Genomic DNA, 24,520 nt, shown 5'->3' with positions numbered 1-24,520 from the left:
CATTTTTTATCATACCTTTGTATTTTTTTCAATAAAAAACGGGTTGAAACAACTTGCCCGAACACAACCAACATACACTACTCATTGAATTGCACGAGATTCATGTAATTTGTGTAAAAATGTTAAAATGTTAAAAAATCCCTTCCTAAAATGCCGTATTGAATTCAGGTATAAAATGTGTAGAGAAATGATGTATTCCATTATCACATCGTATGGTAGAAAGGAAACATGCCGAGGCTAACAGCACAGCAGAGAGAACGAGCTATTGGTATGCTGGATTTGGGGCGACGCAGTCCCATGTTGCAAGGTTTATAAATTGTTCAAAGCGAACAATCCTGAGATTGGTGAGCCGTTACAGACGGACGGATGTCACGTCTGACAGGCCTGGAAGTGGACGTCCGTGGGTCACGACCCCCCAGGAAGACCGTTATTTACGACTGCTTCACTTGAGACTGTGACGTCATCTGCCCGAACAGCTCTTGGCCATCCAGTCAGCAGAAGGACCGTTGCCAGACATCTTCGACATCATGGTATCAGAGCCTATCGACCACTGAAGGCTATGACGTCGATGCCTGAACATCGTCGTCAAAGACTGAGGTGGGCGAGAACTGTTGAGCGATGGCAGGCAAGAAAATGGTCCAGAGTGCTCTTTACTGATGAAAGCAGTTTCCAAGTGTTTAAACCAGACGGTAGACAACGGGTATACTGAAGGCAGGGAGAACGTACATGCATGACGTTGCTGCGTACAAGAGACCAGCCACTATGGTGGTGGAAGCGTGATGGTCTGGGGGGGGATTTGTGGCGACATGAAGACTGATCTTATTGTGATTCATGGTAATCTAACAGCTGCACGGTACATCAATGAAGTTTTAAGACCAGTCGTCGTGCCATTCATCCAGAATCACCCATGTACCATGTTCCAACAAGACAACGCCACACCTCACAAGGCACACATCAGTATAGACTTCCTTAATGCCTAGAATGTGACGTTACTTCCTTGGCCAGCTCGATCTCCCGACTTGTCCCCGATTGAGCACCTGTGGGACCACCTTGGAAGACAAATCAACAAGCGACAGCCACCAATACAGACAAGAGAGGCGTTGGCACAGGCCCTACAGGAAGAATGGCGGAGAATCCTGATACATGTGATCAGACGACTGACATTATCCGCTAGACGTCGTGTCCATGCTTGCATACAAGCCAGGGTTGACCACACACGATATTGACTGTATTAAACTGTCTGTCTTCACTTTAGAACCGCTTATGATGAAACAGATGGTGCTCGAATACCGGACAGTCAACTGTCCTTGATTCAATTGTACACTGGGTGATCATTCATATCTGTAGTTCACACTTTCATCATTCAGAATGTTGTAAAACCATTAATCTTCCAAATATGACAGTTACATTTCCAAAATCTGAGTTTGTTGTTTTGTGACATGTTAAAAAGGCGACGTGCTGTTTCTTTCGCCCGTTTGTTTATGTAGGTAAAACCTAGCAAAAAGACAGGTTGCAGTATTTTACTGTTCATGAGAAGTGAGGAACACATAGACTCCTAACACTGTCATATGCATTCTACTGTAGAGTTCACAGAGGTTTAATGTGACATGAATAGCAATATATTGCAAAAAAACAGTTTCAGTGGATGAAATGATTTAAAAAGGCAAGCAATTACCTCGAAATGTGCCCCGAACATAAATATCCTTTATTTTTAAATTGAAAAATATACAACACTTTGATATTCATTCAGGAAACATTCATGAAGATGAGCGATGTATTTTCTATGGATAGGCTGCTCTATATGCAAGAAAACAAGGACATTATTTCTACACATATTATGTCTTATATGCAAGGTGTTATCACATTAGGTGTTCTATATGCAGAGACAGGTGTTATCACATTAGGTGTTCTATATACGTGTTATCACATTAGTTCTATATGCAAGGACAGGTGTTATCAAATTAGGTGTTCTATATGTGTGTTATCACATTAGGTGTTCTATTTGCAAGGACAGGTGTTCTTCATAGTAGGTGTTCTATATGCAAGGACAGGTTATTACATTAGGTGTTCCATAAGCAAGGACAGGTGTTCTTCTAATTAGGTGTTCTATATCATAGCAGTATATGCAAGGATGGGTGTTCTTCACATTAGGTGTTCTATATGCAAGGATGGGTGTTCTTCACATTAGGAGTTCTATATGCAAGGATGGGTGTTCTTCACATTAGGTGTTCTATATGCAAGGATGGGTGTTCTTCACATTAGGTGTTCTATATGCTAGGACGGGTGTTCTTCACAGTAGGTGTTCTATTTTCAAATACAGGTCTTGTACCCACTAACACGAAGAAAGGTTTCCTCTGTGTGAGAAGTTGTGAATCCATGGCTCACGGATAAACAGCAAACAGGAGAGCTGGACAATATATCTTTAATGACCAATCATCCATACCACCATGAATTATATTAATGATTTTTCTTTCGACCGACATCAATGAACTCAAGACAATGTTATCATCATAAACAAAGAAAACACTAATTTTGAAAAACACAGTTTGTGAAACAAGTTAAGGCCACAACACCACAGACATTCCTTCAGTTATTTGTTTTCTGCCTGGAATTAAAACATGTTAAAACACATGTCATTCTAATGTTTGGGCGCACCATTATTTTTCAAGACGGTTGTGTTCTCTTTCCAATGTCGAACAAGCTCCATTGTAAGCTGATGCTCTTTAGAATGTTTGTCAAAATGTAAGAATGGGATGTGCTTCAGGGGAATATATCCCAAACTCTCCATTCCTTGGAAAATCATTATATACTTAACAAAAATAGTCAAGGACCACCCCAATTATCAATATTTTAGTATCGAACAGTTCATATTATGATCCATATAATACTTAGATATTGAATATTGGGGTGGTCAATAAATTGTTTTGTTGAGTATAACGAGTAAAGGCAGAGTTAGTCAAAGTTATTCCCAAGGGAACTGCTTTGGATGGAATATGTGACTGAACATTCTTAGTGGTATATACCAAGTTTCATATTTTAAACACCAATGCAGTGTGGTAAAAAACTTTCCTATTTCACACTCGTTACACTTATTACACATAGTTTTCAGCACAGAAATAGTACAAATACTCAGATCCATTTAAATACAAAGACATAGTGATATATATCACACTGTATTAAATGCCTCACTTTCAACCAGACATTGTATTGGTGACATGAATTTGACGTTGTAAAACTTGAATAAATTCAACATAAATTGTACACAAAGGTTGGTTTGGGACTGGTCATTTATTACAAAGGTGGGTGAGTCAGATGCTTTTGGTGCACCAATGTACTGAAAATAATTACACTCCCCCCAATGCTTATCAATTCTGGAGGATCCTACCCATTTTCATATAGTTTCTATGACCCTCTCTGAAAAGACAAAATGTGCAGGCACTTAACACTTTATCATTAAATGTCCTTAATCATTTCTACTTAAGGCAAATCATATTTAATGACCTTCCCATAGAGATTGTCCTAGTTTGCTGATACAGACCCCATCTCAAATCCCTCTGACCTGCTTCCCTCCCTCTTCCACCCAGTTAATGACCAGTCCCTCACATTTACTGATCCTATCATGCTGGTTTACATGTTCCCTCACAATGACAATGTACGAAAATGCAACATAGAGACGAAGATGTCCAGCTGTTGCTAAGGTGGTTTGAAGTTCTGTGTGAGCATCTTCCGGTTGAGTTCGGCCAGAATGACTGAGTACTGCAGCGCCTTCTCTGGGGGCAGGCTAGAAAACAGATCTTCTTCCGGGGACGTCCGTTGTTCTTATGGAGAAATAAAAAAGAAGAAAATTACTTCACTCTATTCCCTGTCTGTGTAAATAACTGACACCAGAATTTCAGTTTTCATGATCTTTGTTTAGCATGAATACCCCACTCAGACACATTATACGGACTCCGAGCCGAGCCGAGCCGAGCCAAGCCAAGCCGACCAGTCCTTGTGGACCAACAAGTACCATAGTTTAATGTCTTTTGGTATGGCACTGCTGGGGATCGAACCCATGACCTTATGCTCTCTGTGGTGGACGCTCTAACCACTACACCACTTAGGTAGTCTACCATAACAAGGATCTCCATGGTTTTACATTAAATGAAAGGATCTAATTATGTTCATCATAGAGGGGAAAAACAATTATTTCACTCTTGGTTCAGTATGAAAGAAAATTTCTTTCTAGCAATCTGTTCTCTCAGCATAATACCTTTAGTCAGTACTACAAAATCCAAGAGCTTTAGGTCTTTATTTGTACTTTGGACACCTTTCAAAAAACATTACAAATATTTACATTAGTATTCAGACAATTTTGATGTTCTTGCTTAATTTCAACAACTGACTTAGGCATACCATTAAAGATAACTGTTCAGCCAAAGATGAACACTGCAGCTATCAGTGTTTCAGCTTACACTTGGTCCTGGCCTGCCAATTGGCATACAACTGTTTGAAAAGTTTCCCATGAGTTTCAAAGTGTGTTAGTTCACAGATATTTATAGCCGAACATAAGTTATTTTCTCAACCCATGAAGGCACTGCATATACAAATATTATTTAAAGTAGCTTAAAGCAACCACTGAAATATGTGGAAAATGTTTTAACACAGACTCTAGAACATGGCAGCATGACTTGTAAGCAATTAGAAAAGTCATGCCAGGACATTCTTCACACTTACCCTTGGGCTTCTCCTCAGATTTGGACCTGTTCAGAGAGCCTTTAGGTCTTCCTCTTTTCTTCTTAGGACTCTCAGGCCCAGGCTAGAAACAAAAAATACATATTTAGATAAACAAAAGGTTAAGGGTAACTATCAGTGATTTATTACAAAGTCAAAACCTTTGGCTAAGCATGTGCCATTTCACGGATTTTGTACCCATGAAGGTCCGGGTTACAATATTGATCTACAGTAACCCATGCTTGTCGTAAGTGGCGACTAACAGGATTGGGTGGTCAGGCTCACTGACTTGGTTGACACACTGGATTGTCTGGTCCAGACTCGATTTACAGACCGCCCCCATATAGCTGGAATATTGCTGAGTGCGACGTAAAACTAAACTCACTCACTGATATTGTTTATGATTCATTTTGTAGATTCATAGGGAGTGTCATGATTGAAAATTTTAGTATCAATACCATGACCCTAAACAATATCACATCAGTTGAACTGGAGGATGTCAACCATTGATATATGATTTCTAGGCTGCTGGTTGAATTTGAGGATTTTAAGCAAAGTTCTACTTATCGTATGTAGTCAAACACTGGGTTTAAATCACTAGACTTAATCATACCAATTACAGACACATGTAAGTGTGGAGATAGCTATTTTAACACCATACATTAACTGGAGACCCCTAACATCAGTGAAGATTATTTCGTGAGTGAGTTAGGTTTAACACCACTGTGAACAGCACACCAGTTATATCATGCATGTCAGCTGAATGTGGAAGGAGAGTCCGAAGGGATGCAGGTCACAGAATGTTACCACTTTATGAAAGTCACACGCATGAGTATGGAGCTGACAAACCCTTAAACATAACCAGGGATCTGAACCCTCAAACAATCAGGTTTCTGGTGTAACAAAGGGACATAACCTGTCGATACTGTGCCCTGAATACATTGGATCGAGCTGAAGTAAACGGTGCAAGGTTTTGTTCTACAGGCCACATCAGTATAATGATGCCCGTAACATTCATTATGGAACAATAAATAAGATGCCAAATAAACAATAAATAAGATGTTTTCCAAATTCACAATAGAGGTTCCTTACCTCCGGTTTGCTGGCTTCTGGTTTCTTGGCCTTCTTGTTGCTATACTCCAGTTCCAGGGGATTGAAGAAGTCAGGACGGACTCGCTTTGTCCGAACCGTTCGTCTCCGCATCGGTTCTTGTTCTCCATCGCCACTGTTCCCCTCCCCATCTGGAAAACGCAGATATAATCGTTAATAGTATTTGCAAATAGATTCTGTCTGAATATCATGACGAAGAGAATACTGCTTTCTCATTTCACAAATTCCTTCTCATTTACAAATATTTCGGCTAAATACGCAATACATTTTGGAAATACACATAAGGTAAAATATGTAAAGTTAAATAGTGTAACCATGGTAACTTACTTGTTGGAGCTGTCTTTCCATCTGGTGACTTCTGAGACTGGGAAGATGCCCGTCCTCGTGTCGGGAACTGGTGCCCACAGGAACAGCCCTTGCATGCCACTGGCACCTGTAACCATGGTAACAAGACAGATATTAATAGAAACCAACACAAAGTATTAACTGAATGGTATACCAGTGGCCCATGGCTATCAAAATTCTGACTGGCTATGATATGAGGAATTAAGCTTTACTGATAGTCTGTGGTCTTTAAATTGAAGGATCAGGTTGAAGTAAGAAGTATGGCTGACAGTGATTATATACTGTAGAGAAATGTTTGCTCACACATAAACAGTGTTCAGTGTACAAATTGTGTAATGGACATCAGGACACTGCTGTATCCTCATGCTACAACCTAAAGCATGTTAAGTGTTTCTATGCTGTTTATGTGAAGTGATATTCTGCAAATAATTATTCCTGTGAAAAATTTATATAATAAGCGATAAACATTATATTGAGCATATTGAGGAAAAATGTAGATTTTCCTAGTGTCTGATCTTCCCATAAGACACAGGATGTAATTTCAGTGTACTTAAGTTTGAAATTACCTTGAAATAAACTGAAATTGCTGACTATATTCCTTTATGAGATAAGTTCACAGGACAACATGTGATCAGTATCATCAGATGTTGGAGGCTCAGTTACAAATGCAGCAAAACCATAGTCTGCAAACTAGTCTTTTAACTAGACATGGCAGAACCATGTTTCAGCCACATGGCTTAAAACAGCAAACATGTCTTTATTGGTACACAAGATATTGACCTGAAACAGTGTATGAAATAAGGCCCGGCCGACCGCCCCGAGACGGTCTAGATTTCTGACGGACGGTCAAAATTTACAGCTAGTCAGCCCGGTGGTCTGGCAATTTTTTTTAGAGTGAGTTGAGTTTAGTTTTACGTCGCACTCAGCAATATTCCAGTTATATGGTGGCGGTCTGTAAATAATTGAGTCTGGACCAGATAATCCAGTGATCAACAGCATGAGCATCGATCTGCGTAATTGGGATACGATGACATGTGTCAACCAAGTCAGTGAGCCTGACCACCAGATCCCGTCAGTGGTCTCTTATGACAAGCGTAGTCGCCTTTTGTGGCAAGCATGGGTTGCTGAAGAGCTATTCTACCCTGGATCTTCATGGGTCAAAATTCTTCTTTTAGATGTTTCATACATAGGAGTAAATACACTACTGTATATTTGGTCTGGTTAAATCCATTTCGGGCTGGTAACATTTTGAATTTACCAGTCCTGATGTCTGGCTGGATTTTTGGCTTATTTCATACACTGCGTGAAATAGTTCACTTAATTGTCCCAAAATTTTTAACTTACTAATTTTCAAAATATTTCAGTCCATATCTAAAAAACACCCCACACACTTTGTAAAATAATAATACACATTTCATAAACATATTATATACTTGATATTTAAAAATGCCTTTGGACTGCAGTTGCACGAATTAATGCACTAACAAGCAGAAATACTGGGCATGTTATTATGCAAAAAATAGTTTTAGTTTAACTTTTCCAAGTTATTAACAAACAATAACTCAATCAATTGCATTAATGCTTGTGTCAAAACGGGTATGTTCAGGAAAGTCTTCCAAACATTATCTAAAAGTTGGCAAAGATTAAATATCCTCCTTTCAGGCTCTCCATTTTGCCCAAATCTCTTTATAATTGGAGATCATGAATAGTTACTCTACTTCCCGACACTAAACGACCAAGTCGCTGCTAGGCCTAGTTATCAGCATGCTGAAATGGGGAAATCGGCGTAGTTTTTGCTTACATTGGTCTATTATTTTAGAAAACAACAACATATTTTTTCACATGAAACAAACACACAGCGAAAGCATTACCCCCGGTTTTGCAAACTTGCAACTTGCTCTTTACGAAACCTGTAAATTTTAACAATATTCAACAAAATATTGCAGATCGGTCAATTTGTTTACCTGTTGCTGGCATACTGGGCACTTTTTGACTACCGTCCTGTCGAATTTCTTTCGTACCATCTACTGATAAACAAATACGCTCATTTGCTGAGCATTTTGCAACTGAGAAACTTGCAAATTTGCTGTACAAGTCGGGGCAACTGTTGTAACAGGTCAACTTGACCCGCTTTGACGAGCACTTGTTGTTAGCGCCATCTGTAAATATGTCAGACAGGGGGAGATAAGTCTAAAGAAGCGCTTGTAAAATAGTGAAAAAGTGACCGTTCGAACCATAGTTCTTCGAGAGTAGCTATGACTGACTGACTGACTGACTGAGTTTGGTTTTACGCCGCTTTTAGCAATATTCCAGCAACATCGCGGCGGGGGACACCAGAAATGGGCTTCACACGAGAGTAGCTATGAAACATGAAGAATACTATCAGTTGACGAAGGTACTAATGTTTACTTCTAAAGTTTTCTGTAGTCTGTCAACCTTACTTTTGGCATTTATTTTAGCGATATAATTCGCCCGAGTATGTTTGAATATGATAAATATGATAGTACATGTTTGTATCTTGTAACTAGATAAATCATGAAGTTATAGAGTTTGTCATCCCAAATTTTAAATCTGTTTCCTTTATTGTTCATTGTATATGTCATGACAGGGATCGTGGATGACTGAATGTCTATCATCGTGAAGAGATTTTTTGTCAGCACGACAAACTATTGAACAATGAATAGTTAATGAGTGAGTGAGTTTAATTTTACGCCGCTATAAGCAATATTACAGCTATATGGCGGCGGTTTGTGAATAATTGAGTCTGGACCAGACAATCCAGTGATCAACGGCATGAACATCGATCTACGTAATTGGGACATGACATGTTTCAACCAAGCCAGCGAGCCTGACCACCCGATCCCGTTAGTGGTCTCTTACGACAAGCATGGGTTACTGAAGATCAATTCTAACCCGGATCTTCACGGGTCAAACAATGAGTAGATCTATGGCATGTTTTTTTATCTTATGTTGGTGGTTCATGACCCTAAGCAAAAAGAAAGAAAAGGGTCCACCTATCAAATAGGTCAGATCATTACTTTGAGTAATGGTATAAAAAACGTATTTTTTCAGGGATATATTTCTTCCACATTACCTCAACTTCAGTAGACTACGCGTTGGATATTCACAATTTCTTCTTTCTTTCTTCTAATAATAGTAACAATAACTGAACTATGTCAGTGAGTGAGTTTAGTTTTACGCTGATATTTAGAAATATTCCAGCAATATCACGGCGGGGGACACCAGAAATGGGCTTCAATCATTGTACCCATGTGGGAAATCGAACCCGGGTCTTCGGCGTGACGAGCGAACACATGAACCACTAGGCTACCCCACCGCCCCGGTTAACAACATTATGAGGCAATTGGGCACACAGGAATGTTGAACACCACCGCTCCAATTGAACTACAATGTATGTGTAACACAATGTTAAACGATAACATCTTCACGTGTTTTCAGATAGGTAACGGATGCTCTATCCTGTTTTATCCAGGGGTGGTGGGATAGCCTATAGTTCAATTCCCCACATAGGTAGAATGTGTGAAGCCCATTTCTGGTGTCCCCCGCCATAATATTGATTGAATAAACTCCATCACTGTCCTATCCTTCTTTATCCTTGCGTCAAAAGTGTTAAACTGACCCTAAATTTCGCCCTTCGACGATAATGCTATACAAATGAAGGAAGGAATTCACACAAATGTTAAACCACGACCCTAGTGGGTGACCGCTATGACGTCAGTCCTCTAACCACGTGGCACACCGGAGAATCTTCAAAAGCTGTATTTCTCACAGAAACTTTACCTTAGGGGCAGTAAGTAAACATGGATACGTGCATGGGTGGGTATTTATTAGCTGACTCAGACCCAGTATTATCTCAATGAGCGCGTGTGTATATGTATGTTTACATTTATAGACTACATTACTCCACGCCAGTACATATGCGTATAGTGAATGAAACTCTACAGATAACTGTTCGTTTATGAATACTAGTTCCGATAATTCTTTGTGTTGAGGGGCGATGGGGTAGCCTAATGGTTAAAGCGCCCGCCGTCACGCTAATGACCCGGGTTCGATTCCCCTTATGGGTACAATGTATGAAGCCCATTTCTTGTGTTTCCCGCCGTGATATTGCTGGAATATTGTTAAAAGCGGCGTAAAGTCATACTCACTCACTCACTTTCTGTTGATATTTCATGCTCATTGATGCATAACATTATATATCTTAACGATAAAATATATTATGTCGACAGAGAGATTTAATTCACATTTCTGTTTACGATAGTGTACACATTTCGTATTTTACTTTTGTTTTGCAGTTACCACCTCGTACCATATGGCTGGTATACAGTATCCACGACAGCAATATATTTAATGCAATTGTATTAATTATTAATGATACTATTTCCATAAAACTGTTACATTTCGTATGCATATATTATTTATACATGTATGTTAAGTGTGTGCGCTACTTGTATATATACATACTGATGAATAGATTTTTGTATGTTGTTGGAGCAATCCATTTACCCTTTTAATATCCGTATAAAATTTGTTCTGAAAAGATACACGGTCAGTATTAATCAGTCGCACACGCGGTGCAAACAGATTTTATCTTTAAAGGGAAGGTACATTCGGCCAAGTTGCAATCCAAGCACGCTTTAATCTGAAGAGAACAATTCAGAGGTCCAGCATCTCGCAGTTCTGTGGCTGAGACACGTCACTTAAAATACTTTGGGGGTAAAAATAGTTATACGTTTGTGAAATTTCCGGGATTCGTCAACACCCGCAAATATAGTTTACAACCGACATCATTTTCAGGTATGTCGAACACTATTCGACAAGGGTAATTAACCAATCAGATTGCCGAAAATACTTACTATTGGTTTACAATATAGTATGTTCTTCCAGTGAGGAATTACAAACGTAAAACAATGCCGATGACGAATGGAATGACTTTGCCATCATTGTTGTTATATTTGTTGATCTCTGTGAATGTGTAAGAGGGGTGTTCCGGCACAGGGGAGAAACCTAGTCACGCTTACACACTGTTCAGCTGATTCATTCTTTTAACTTTGAGATGTTTTTCAAAGCACGAAACAACTTATTGATCATTTTATTCTTGGCTAATGGAAAACGAATTCTATTACTTCTACATGTAGAAGAGTTATACAAGTGTATATTTTTTATTCCAAGCTTGACCCCGAATTAAATGCGTTTCAACGACATGCATGGAACCAGCACCAGCTACATGATATCGTTTGTATGATATGGCTCCCCGCATTTTGACACTCTCGATTTGTGGACCTGTAGAGCGTAGTTTGGTGCTAAATGTTCCTTTTGATGTCGGTAGACACGCCGTCTTTAACCTCGGTGCTGGGAACGAAATCACGATTCGTCACTGAATGAGACTGAGCGCACTTTTCTCAAGAGTCCATGCCAGAAATGTGTTGGGAGTCCATGGGAGTAAATATGCTCCCGTGGTATAACTGGAATATTGTCTTAATAGCGGCGTTCATACAAACTCACTGTTCAAATCAGCGTTAAACCCATCATTAACTCACTCACTCTTTCTCATATACGTTATGGATGGCCATTGTCGTCGTCAGGAGACCACTCACACGCACCATCCGGAGAGTACCCGCCCTCATCCACCCGAAACACATACATAGGTTATATTTATTTTTGCTCGATATTCACACGTTTTACGCCCTTTCTTTAAGTGGCGATGTACCCACAACAATACCCGACACACGATCCGGGCGTTTACGTCTTGTGTCTTCAGAGGTTGCCCATGACATGCACCGCCCGCACGTCCTACTCTGAAGTTCTCGACAGTTCTTGTACACAGGCTACGGTTTGTTGACCTCCCTGAAGACGTCAAAAATTGATTAATTTCAAACACTAGCAATTCTCTCATACACATCGACACGTTCAGCCACAGAGCTCAACACGCCGTTTTTTAGGATGTCGTTAGCTCAAGTCAGGCTGCGAGTAAAGATCATTAGCCTTTCCCACGTTCAAATATGAATGGGGGCTGTGGGGTAGCCTAGTGGATTGAAGTGTTCGCTCTTCACGCCGAAGACCTGGGTTCGATTCCCACTATGGGTACAATGTGTGAAATCCATTTCTGGTGTCCCCCGTCGTGATATTGCTGGAATATTTCTAAAAGCGGCGTAAAACCATACTCACTCGAGTATAAAGGTCTCTTACAAACTCTAGTACGTTTTGATTTATTGAAAGTTCGGGTGATCGGGGTACACGTGGTTAATGTGAGAACAGCCACCGGTCGGACAAAAGCTGTCTTAGAGATATGAGATTACGTTTTAAGTCTACGTTAAGGTACATGAGTTACGGTAATTGGAGCGCTAAATTTCGGGGACCTTGTGACTTTTTCATAAATCTGCTATGGTACAAAAAGCATTGTAAGTGAATTGACAACCATAGTGACCATGCGATTTTAACACTAAGGTGACCTTAATTCCCATACCATAACATAGACTTAAGATAGCAATGCTAAGGTGGTTTAGTACAACTGCTCCCGGGATCCATTTGCACAAAGTGATCTAAGCGCAAAGACGTTCGTATGCCTATGTTATAGTATAATAGCTACGATTGTTGTAGCGCTAAGACGGACTCCGTTGCACGAAGCGATCTTAGCGCTTTGACCGTCTTAACTTAACTCCGTAGTAATGGAGTTAAGTTAAGACTGCTTTGAGCAAATTGGTCCAAGGCCCGGAAAGAAACAATTATTGTCATAAAATATCTCTTTGCACTGGTGAGGCGAGGTGAAATTGTGTTTATTGTTGCTTTCAAAACCATTGAACTTATACAGCCACGTGCATACACATGTGTGTGCGTGCGCGCGTGCGTGAGCGTGTGTCAAGCTCTTCTAGATACCACACTGCACGTTAGCTCGGATAATTAACCAGACTCCGAGCCGACCAGTACTAAACTTATCCTTTACTACCACGGACGATATGTCCCGGCCTGGGATCGAACCGCCAACCTTCCGCACTCTGGGCTGACGCTCTATCCACTCGACCACGAAGGTGGAACTTTGTATGTAAATAACGACTGTCGTAATGCTAAAACAGACCCTCACATCACCGTCTTAGACTGACTGAGTTTGGGCTTTACGCCGCTTTTAGCAATATTCCAGCAACATCACGGCGGGGACACCAGAAATGGGCTTCACACATTGTACCCATGTGGGGATTCGAACCCGGGTCTTCGGCGTGAAGAGCCAACGCTTTAACCATTAGGCTACCCCACCGCCCCTCACCGTCTTAGAATAGGGACACCCGCCCACGTCTGTACAGTATGTGTGCTGTGTATAAATGTATGAATGAAAACAAACTCAGCGTGATCCAGCTGCAGAACTGTGTTTGTATTTACAGCTGCAGAACTGTGTTTGTATTTACAGCTGCAGGATGACCACATGACCACACTGTGTCATTATGAGTTCCGCCGAGGGGGGGTGGAGGAGGATGAGGGCTGTGATGAAGATGATTTCATATCCCGTATGAAACCCCGACAAATCAACACACGTAGTATCAATGTCATAGCACGTCTTCACTTCCACCAGGATGTGGCCTTTCCGTGCCGGAGGCGAATTTAAACGACCGGAAACGAAGAGTTTATATGTTTCAGCAAAACTTCAAATGGTGTAATCATTTAAAAACGACCTAAAAGGCACATGTTTAAAAGCATTATTTTTCCTTCATATCATAGGACACGTGGTATATCACGTTGTATTTGTTAGCGTGTTTGAAGTCACGCCTTGACGCGGCGTGTTGAAACCCCGTCATAATTTGTCTGCAAGCGATTGGCTGTGCGATTAACACCACGACTTTGGGTGCATTTAGCGCAATGGTAAAAGTGTTCACTTACCACAGCGATAATCGCTGTTTGATTCCCTATTTGGGTACAATGTGTGGCGCCGTCCTATTACTTGAATATTGCTTCAGACGAAGTTAAAGCTCCTAACTCCTTTAAGCATATATCGTCTGGATAAAACGATTGTCAATTCGAAATTGTTGACTATTTATAGACCCTGTCCAAGAAAAACAACGATGTACGTTTAGCTCCTATAGTCTTTGTTTTCAAAAGAAGGATAACCACTATTACATGTATTTTGCCGTTTAGATATGCCTATTTATGCAAATATTCAGATAACAGCTACGCTTTTGGATGTCATATTGATTTGGATTTTCGACATTCTTGACACAATAAAGGGACACATTGTACGGCCTCATTTCCTTCCCTTCCTCATTCCCTCTCTCGACAATACCAACCTATTCTCATCCCATTCTCAGCACAACCAGCCCATTCACTCACCAGTCCAGGCCATATAAACCTATTCTCACCCTTTCTCGACAATACCAACCTATTCTCATCCCATTCTCAGCACAACCAGCCCATTCACTCACCAGTCCAGGCCATATACACCTATTCTCACCCTTTCTCGACAATACCAATCTATTCTCATCCCATTCTCAGCAAAGCCAGCCCGTTCAGACACCATTCCAGGCCATATAAACCTATTCTCACCAACACCAGCCTATTCTCAACTTTTCTCTGTCATATAAGCCTACTCTCACCCCATCTGGGCTATATTAGCCTATTCTCACCGCTTGTCGGGCATATAAGCCAATTCTCACCCCTTCTTCTCCATTTAAGCATATTCCGACCTCTTCTATGCTATATTAGCATATTCTCACCCATTCTCAGCTATATAAGTCTATTCTCACCACTTCTTTATTCTAGAAGCTTATTCTCATCACCTTTTTCAATTCTTGGTTGTGAATGTGTCGGCCTTCAATGTAGTAAAGGACACAAATGGACTTGGAGATCAATGCACGACTTTACGATTCAAACAATAGTGTATTTAAACCCATGGTGTACTGACAATGTGTTAACAACCAGGTTAATATAATTTAGTGCAAACAATAGATTTACAATCCAAAGACGCCCACGTCGTAGGTTTCCCCTGCTCAGCCGACCCACTAACGCTGCCAAGAACGTGCGAAGCCCATCCCTTGGGTGTGCCTATTCAAAGGATGTCACACAAAGGATGTCATACAGATCGAAAGCTTTCTCTGTATCCATCAGAGAGGGATGGTAAAGACCGGATTTGCTTCCGTTCATCACGATCGATCAAATGATTTTGTCAGCGTGAAGTCTGATTAACTCTTCGACGATCTGAATGTCGCGTTAAGGATGAAGATCAGGGGGCTGGGTAGTACATTTATTACGTATCTCCGACCCACCCTCAGCCCACGTTATCTCTAGATGGCGTCTATCACCTGCTGGTAGTTATCCTGACACAGGCATCACGTGAATTAGTTTGAATGATTCATATCAATATTTGAATGAATCTTTTGTCACGATATAACCGCACGTTCACTTCTCCACTTTTTCTAATTACTTTTAAACTAAGATGGATGATCTGGTCCCTAGCAAACAGTGTGTAGTATATATCAACCTGGGTTTATTTTAATAAATAAATTGTACATTGACAAACTAAACTATAATGACTCTAGCAAATAGTTAGTAGTATGTATTAATCTGTGTGTATTTGGATGAATATTTTGTACATTGGCACGATATAAACGCGCGTACTCTTCTCCACATATTTTAACTGAATACATTTTAAACTAAGATGACTCTAACAAATAGTGAGTAGTATGTTTTGAATGGATATTTTTGTATAGTGACACGATGTTAACCCACGTACACTTTTCCTCTTTTTCTAACAAAATACATTTTAAACTAATATGACTATATAGGTCCCTTGAATGAATATTTTGTATATTGTCACGATGTAAACGTAACGCACTTATACTTTTGTACGTTTTACAAAATACTTTATAAACGAAAATGACTATTCTTGTCCCTTGCAAATAGTTAGTAGTATATGTGAAGCCGTATGTAATAGTGTGTATAGGTTGTGAGTGAGTTTGGTTTTACGCCGCTTTAAGCAATATTCCATTCATATCACGGCGGGGGGACATTGCAAATTGTACAAATGGGGGGAATCGAACTCGGGTCTTTAGCGTGACGAGTGGACGCATTAACCATTAGGCTACCTCACCGCCCACTTTTTCAAGTGTGAAAAGTGAGAGAGGAAAAATAGTTTATGTAGGCCATGCGGATGAACATTTTATGTATCATGAGTGTTCTATATTCGTGTCTGTTTACGCTGATACGGATATCCGGTAATATTAAACAATGTGTCACGTTTGTCATACCAAATTACATACAAATATTCACGTATTCGTTACGGCTCCGTTACGCTCCAGCCTGTGTCGTATCACCGTAAGTTTAACTTAGCCCGTGAGGGTTCCGCGTTCGAGCAGGTTCCCAACAAGTCATGCTTGTCTTTAGACGCGTACCCGTGAGGGTCCGGGTTAGAATATTGATCTTCAGTAACCCATGCTTGTCGTAAGAGGCGACTAACGGGATCGGGTGGTCAGACTCGCTGACTTGGTTGACAAATGTCATCGGTTCTCAATTGCGCAGATCGATGCTCATTATGTTGATCACTGGATTGTCTAGTCCAGACTGGATTATTAACAGACCGCCGCCATATAGCTGGAATATTGCTGAGTGCGGCGTAAAACTAAAGTCGCTCACTCACTCACTTTAGACGCGACTTGGGTGGCCGGGTTCCTGACACACCTGGAAGTGGTGTGGGTGCACGCCCCGTGGGATACCCGGGTTTAAATCGGGTCAGCAACCTATGCTCGTCGCTAGAGGCAACGAAATTGGTCGGGTTGTCTGGCTCTGTGACGTCATTACACTGGTTTGTCTGGTCGGGAGACGTTTATCGACAGTTTTCATTTCGCAACGTGTATCGTTAAACAAAAGACACTTCCAAATTGGTACATTTGGACCGTCCGGAAAATCATAGTTTTCCTTCCTTCATTATTGTATTAGTTTTATGTTTTTCACATTCATTATAGACCATATATGGAAGGTCTGAGAGAAGTAGGCATTCATTGGTTCATTGACTCCTAAGAACTTTTGGGTAGGCAAATGGGAAAAGCGTTTGCTCATCACGAGGATGCTAGGGTTTGATTCCAAACTTAAGTTCACTGTGTTAGGTCCATTTGTGGAACCCCCACCGTGATGTTCCTGGAATATTGCTGAAAGCCGTGTAAAACCCCACTCACTCACTCACTCACTCGTTTGGACGACTTGATTTTGGCGTGCATAATAGATGGGGAGAATTCAAGAGAAAATGTAATATTAACAGGTCATAATAGGTTTGTATGTTATTCACACAAAATGTAACTGTGTAACTAAAGTATGATAAAAATATATTTGCCTTTTATGTATACTCTCCCAAAAAAGAAACGCATGAAAATAGCAATTTCATGTAGCAATGAATTAAAACGTGATTCATTTTACAAAAGATTTTGCTCTGTTTATGAGTCCTATGGTGTTTATGTTTTGAAACATCACAACAAAACGCACCATCCGTAAAATACCCGTATTTAACAGCATGATTTTCAATTTCGGCGTGTAGTGTCACAGAATACACAATTCACATGCAATGCACGTGAAAGTTGGTGATCAGATAGTCTCAATGATGGGTATAAAATGTTGATCGGTGTCTGTCGATTATTCACTGTATTTTGAATATTGTTGACGAACGCAAAATGCAACGTCTAAGTGAAGCCAACCGTCATATCGCCATTGGTTTGCGTGAAGCTGGCCAGTCTCAACGTGCAGTTGCCCGACGCATGAATGTTCACCAAAGCACCATTTCACGGCTCTGGGAGAGATATCGCCGGCAGAATACGGTAGCAGATGCCCCTCGTAGTGGGCGACCTCGAGCGACCACTGCGGCGCAGGATCGCTACAACCGGGTACATCACCTGCGTCATCGAACAGCTACGGCGACCAGTAGCGCTCGACAAATACCCGGATTGAGGAGGCTTTCTGCACAGACCGTCAGGAACAGTTTGAGAGAGGCTGGTTTACGTGCCAGAAGACCTTATTTTGGCCCTGTGCTTCGACAACAACATCGTCGACATCGAGTTCAGTGGTGCACCAACGTTCAGGCCTGGAACATACCGAATTGGCGTAGAATCTGGTTCAGTGATGAATCACGATTTCTATTGGAACGACGCGATGGAAGAATGCAGGTGTACAGACGTCGACGTGAACGTTTCGCCGACGCTTGCGTTCCCCAGGTGGACAGAATCGGCCGGGGAAGTGTTATGATGTGGGGACGCGATTCACCGTAGGAGAAGTGATTTTGTGATGATCCAGGGCAACCTGACAGCTCAACGGTACTGTGACGACATCCTACGCCCACACCTCCTTCCAATCATTGATAGCCAGAGGGAGTTGTTTCAACAGGACAATGCCAGGCCCCACACAGCACGTCACACTAGAGACTTCATCCAGAACCACAACATCAATGTGCTCCCCTGGCCCTCAAGATCACCGGACTTAAACCCGATCGAACATCTGTGGGATGCCCTGGACAGACGGGTGCGACGCCGTAACCCTCAGCCCCAGATACTTCAGCACCTCGCACGGGCACTACAGGCAGAGTGGGCTGCGATTGGGCAACACGAGATTCTGAGACTTATTCGTTCGATGCCGAGGCGATGCCGTGCAGTTCTGGATGCCCACGGTGGTCACACGAGGTATTGACTTCAGCGCCACCACACGTCTCCATGTGACACTCAAACTGACTTTCCTCGAGTTGGTGCCAAAGACGGATAAGTCTGCATTCCCAGTGTGCAATTTCGCTATATTTCATTGACTCATAAGCCTACAAGATGTTTAAATTCCCATATGCGTTTCTTTTTGGGGAGAGTATATTTGTTAAGTATATAATACGCAATCATTTTACCCAATGAGAATTGTTTCATCAGACAAACCGGATATCAGTAATACTTCCGGTAATTCACAAAGGTCGTGAAGGGAAGATCATATGCGACCATCCTGGTTGATGTGGTATCTACAGATCTCTACATGAAAGTCATACCGCAAAGACCAGCTAGCATGTTGCACGTTGGACGTCGTCAGTTTGGCGCGTCGTTGTATGTCGATGGCGCAAATAGAGGTGGTGATTAGGGCTGTGCAACCGGTACAGTATCTCGCGATACGATTATCGCGATACGGTTCAGATTCTGCAACATATTGGGTCATCCAGAGTTAGCTCCCTTTGAATTATCTGCCCGTGCCCTCCACGGCAACAAAATGTGCTCTAAAAGTGCCAAATGTACTTTTATTTCCGTTGGTTTCATGTAACATTTCACAACTGGAAGTATGTTTATAAGCTGCTCCAAAATTGCCAAATATTCTACCACATGCTTAAAATTTTGTGGGTTTGAATGGTTTAATATGTGAAGTTTTGGAGGAATTAAGTGACCTCAAATGTACCAATCTTTTGAGAGAAGCACGAGTTATGAATGGAGACGTCTTGTTGGGAAGGATCAAGCATACACCCCGATAAGTCGTGTTATTCACAAAAAAGAAGTTGACGTGAATCCATAAATCTTGATTTTCTTATGCATTCCACTTCTAAATCCCCTTGACCCTTGAAGATCCGGGGTAGAATAGGTCTTCAGCAACCCATGCTTGCCACAAAAGGCGACTATGCTTGTCGTAAGAGGCGACTAACGGGATCGGGTGGTCAGGCTCGCTAACTTGGTTGACACATGTCATCGGTTCTCAATTGCGCAGATCGATGCTCCTGCTGTTGATCACAGGATTGTCTGGTCCAGGCTCGATTATTTACAGACCGCCGCCATATAGCTGGAATATTGCTGAGTGCAGCGTAAAACTCAACTCAACTCACTCACTCTAAATGCCCTTTTAAGATTTGATAAATCTTTTATTTGGACCTATTAGTAGAGCCTTTGGATCTGAGAAACCATTTCACATTTTTTAGTTATTTTTGTTTGTTTCATAATGGGACATATGCTATCAGGCCAAAGTCTTATGCATTTTGTAGGACTGTATAATGACATTCTAGTCAAGGATCTTAGTTACTCATTTTGCAATAGTTCATATTAACACGTGTTGGAGTTGAATCTGAATGAATCACTGCCGTACAGTAACAATAATTACATGCTGCAATGAAGCAAACAACACTGACCATGAAATTATGTTGTACTATTACCTTTATCATTATGTTCGCAAAACTTTGTTGCAATACAGTACTACAGTTAATCATTCTACACTAAGGCTCTATATTACTTTATTTATCTGTAAACCATTGACATAAATTCATACACAATGAGGACGGGGAGCCTGAAAGTATGGTGTAACGACAACTAAGAAGATGATGTCGCACACAGAGAGCTATTGTGAATTTATGATGTACATACGCACTTGGACAGAAACATTCCAGTCAATATATCACAATATGTTTTGCAATATCTCTTAAATTATTGCAATATATCGCGATATGAGAATCAGGGCAATATCCAGCCCTGGTTATTATATAAACGTCACCTTCAAGACTTTCACTGTTATAGCAACATGTAAACACGTTAAAACTTTATATGTAGCCATTTGTACAAGCTCACTTACTATAATTGTCCATATATATGCACTTTGTGGAGTGAATGAGTATTGTTTTACGCCGCCTTAGCAACATTCCAGAATATCTTGGCAAAGAGCACCAGAATTTCCCTTCAAACATTGTATTCATGTTGGGGAATCGAACCCTGGTCTTCGTCTTGACGAGCGAACGCTTTAAGTACCAAGCTACCCCAAATCCCTAATCTGGAGTAACAAACAGTGAGCTATCTTATACCAACGTCTCATCACGTATCATGGATACTGATCCAAATTAGGTCTATGTCATATTTCCGAAATATACGAGTAAGGCGAGATAGCTCAGTGGTTAAAGCATTTGCTAAACATGCCGGAGCCCTGGGTTCTGTTCCCCATGTGGATACAATGTTTGAAACTAATTATGGTGTTCCTCGACGAATTATTGCTAAAAGCGTCGTAAAAGCACGCTTAATCATTCATAATGGTGCACGATGGAGGCTACTTATCTTATCAACTAATGATATATTAATAGTTGTTTTATATCAAACTGGCACCTGCCAGATGATCACTCTGGTTTAGTTTATCAAAGAGATCGTTTTGATAAAAAAGACACTGAAAAAACCCAAATAGTTTGTTCAAAATGAAATTTGGAAACTAAACGGTCATGTTGTCTAAGTATTAAGACCCGGTAACAGAACCTTATTTGGGCTGATGATTTCTTCCATTTAACCATGTTGTAAGCTGTCTGTTTGTTGTTTAACGCCGCACTCAGCAATATTCCAGCTATATGGCGGCGATCTGTACATAATCAGGTCTGGCCCAGACAATCCAGTGATCAACAGCATGGGCATCGATCTGCACAATTGGGATACGATGACGTGGGTGAACCAAGTCAGCGAGCCTGACCACCTGACCCGTTAGTCGCCTCTTACGACAAGCATGGGTAGCTGAAGACCAATTCAAACTCGGATCTTCACTGGTTGAAAGCTGTCTGACAACATGGGTACCTAACTATCACCATTCGGTCGTAATGGTAAACCCGTTGCGTTCTCCACATCACAGCATGGTGTACTTAAGGTATCCACTTATCCCACCTGTTAATGTTACTAGGTCTATTCTAAGCTATTTGTTCTGTGTTGAGATATTTCCGGGACAGCCTTTAGGCGGCGTGGTGTTCTCGAGACCCAATGTTTGCCGACAGGAAAGCGGTAATAGTTGCGAGGGCGTGGTCCCTGGTCGTTACTGACATGGTTTTCTTTGCCGTGTGTGTTTTGCCAGATACCAGTCAATATTGACTCAGAGCTTTCTAGCCGTTTGCTTCACTGTGGGTTCATTCAGTAGTAATAGCCATCGGATTGCTGCTCCAGCTACTCGCCATGCGGTCGTTAACCCCTGTTGTGCTGACGCCTTTACCTGTGCTCGAGCCTGAAGCTACATCCTAGATACCTGGGAAATCCTAGCCATGTACTGCTCCGTTTTGAGTATGAACTGTCTCTGTATTACCGATCAGTAGACTGCACATGTAGCAGCTATCCAATCGGATAGGATTAAAGTCCCCGTTTTGATCCATGATATAAACGCTTTTACGACCCTGAATTATATTTAAATATTTGTGTTTGAAGCTCTGGCATGTTTCTTACTTATGGTAATTATTCTAAAGTATGACTAACATCAGCAAACGAGGTCGGTTTTGCTCTGGAAACTTTAAGGTTTGTAAATATGTATGTCTGAACACTGATATGAGCCAGTATGATTAATTCATTATGCATCTGTTCTGTTACCAATACCTCCTTATCTCAAGGGACACATTTCATCATTTATTAAAATGATGCCAAAAACGAAATTTTGAAAAAGAAATTTTGTTTATTTCTAATAATTTTTAACACTATGACTATATCTGCTCTTCCATCGAGTGTGAATTCGAGGCTCCAGCAGGTGTTGTTCCGTGGTTTTATCACACCTCAGGGTGTATAAGTGAGAATTCACGTGTATGAGTTTTAATCTCAAAGGCTGTTTTTTAAGTTACAGTTTGTCTTTTTGAGCATGCATAATAAATCTATCCTAAGAGTTAATGGCTGCACTGCTACTGCTGCTGTTACTCAACCACAGCAACTACCATCAACTGTCGTTCTGTAATACTGCTGTGTGCTGCTAATACTGTTTAATAGTACTATTACTTCTACAAGCATCGTACTACTTACTAATAATACTGTTGATCTACTATTACCAGAACTGCTATTAATCCTACCACCACCAGTACTAATTTTGCTGCTGCTGCTACTATTACTACTACTACTACTACTACTACTACTACTACTACTACTACTACTACTACTGCTACCACTACCACCACTACAACTACTACCACTTTAATAGTATTACAACTACTACTACTACTACTACTACTACCACTTCTACTACTACTTCTACTACTACTACTACTACTACTACTACTACTACTACTACCACCACTACTACAACTACTACCACTACAAGTACTACCACTACAACTACTACCACTTTAATAATATTACAACTACTACTACTACTACTACTACTACTACTACTACTGGGGCGGTGTTGTAGCCTAATGGTGAAAGCGTCCGCTTGTCACGACCCGAGTACGATTCTTCACATGGGTACAGTGTGTGAATCCCATTTCTGGTGTTCCCCGACGTGATGTTGCTGGATTATTGCTGAAAGCGGCGTAAAATCATAGTCACTCAGTCACTACTACTACTACTACTACTACTACTACTACTACTACTACTACTACTACTACTACTATTACTACTACTACTGCTACGGCTGCTCCTTACATGTCAAGTACGCATTAGTGAACATGGTGTTTACACTTAATACTGGGTTTATTATCCGCGCTCTCCTGTGTACACAAACTATCCTGAGGACTCCCGTAAACCTTCTCCAGAAAACTCAACTTCCGTATCGTAGTGTCTGTGCCGTGATGTAGTCTGGAGACGACTATCGCTAATTATCAGAGAGATAAGCATCCGCGACAGTTTATTTACCGGAGGAAGTATGTTTAAAGAATATCCCCATCCACGACAGGAACGGATGAAACTAAGAAAGTGGAACACACGAGGGCTGACTAATGGCTTTAGAAAGTCTAGTTCCTTCAGACAGTATTAATAACTTAATAACATGTCTGTCGATGTATCTATCAGTCCGTCCATCCACCCATCCATCCACCATTGCATCCATCCATCCTTGCATCCATTCATTCATCCTTGCATTATCCATCCGTGCATCCATTCATCCATCTTTTCATCCATCCATCCTTGCATCCATCCATCCATTCATCCATTCATTCATCCATCCTTGCATCATCCATCCATCCATCCATTCATCCATCCTTGCATCCATCCATCCATCGATCCATCCTTGCATCCATCCATCCTTTATCCATCCATCCATCCATCCATCCATTCATTCATCCACCCTTGCATCCATCCATCCATTCATTCATCCATCCATCCATCCATCCATCCATCCATCCATCATCCATCCATCCATCCATCCATCCATCCATCCATCCATCCATCCATCCATCCTTCCATCCATCCATCCATCCTTGCATCCATCCATCCATCCATGCATCCATCCATCCATCCTATCCATCCATCCATCCATCCATCCATGTATCCATCCATCCATCCATCCATCCTTGTATCCATCCATCCATCCTTGCCATCCATCCATTCCATCCTCTCCATGTATCCATCCATCCATCCTTGTATTCCATCCATCCTTGCATCCATCCATCCATCCTTGCATCCATCCATCCATCCTTGCATCCACCCATCCA

General features: G+C 41.2%; 1 protein-coding gene across 1 annotated transcript; it reads right to left on the bottom strand.

Annotated features, from left to right (window-relative positions):
- Positions 1 to 2,411: 2,411 nt before the first annotated feature.
- LOC124254647 (UPF0547 protein C16orf87 homolog) lies at positions 2,412 to 8,316 on the bottom strand. Its single transcript, XM_046688490.1, has 5 exons — positions 8,133 to 8,316; positions 6,151 to 6,256; positions 5,806 to 5,954; positions 4,717 to 4,798; positions 2,412 to 3,818 (listed from the first exon to the last, which is right to left on the bottom strand). The coding sequence occupies exons 1-5, from the start codon at positions 8,190 to 8,192 to the stop codon at positions 3,694 to 3,696; spliced, it is 522 nt and encodes a 173-aa protein (XP_046544446.1). The 5' UTR covers positions 8,193 to 8,316; the 3' UTR covers positions 2,412 to 3,693.
- Between the last annotated feature and the right edge of the window lie 16,204 nt (positions 8,317 to 24,520).

The sequence above is a fragment of the Haliotis rubra genome, unplaced genomic scaffold, assembly GCF_003918875.1.
Source record: "Haliotis rubra isolate DU_JTF1 unplaced genomic scaffold, ASM391887v1 Scf579, whole genome shotgun sequence".
Taxonomy (NCBI): Eukaryota; Metazoa; Mollusca; class Gastropoda; order Lepetellida; family Haliotidae; genus Haliotis; species Haliotis rubra.
The sequence above is the reverse complement of the archived record's forward strand: the minus strand, read 5'-3'. Positions and strand labels throughout refer to the sequence as shown.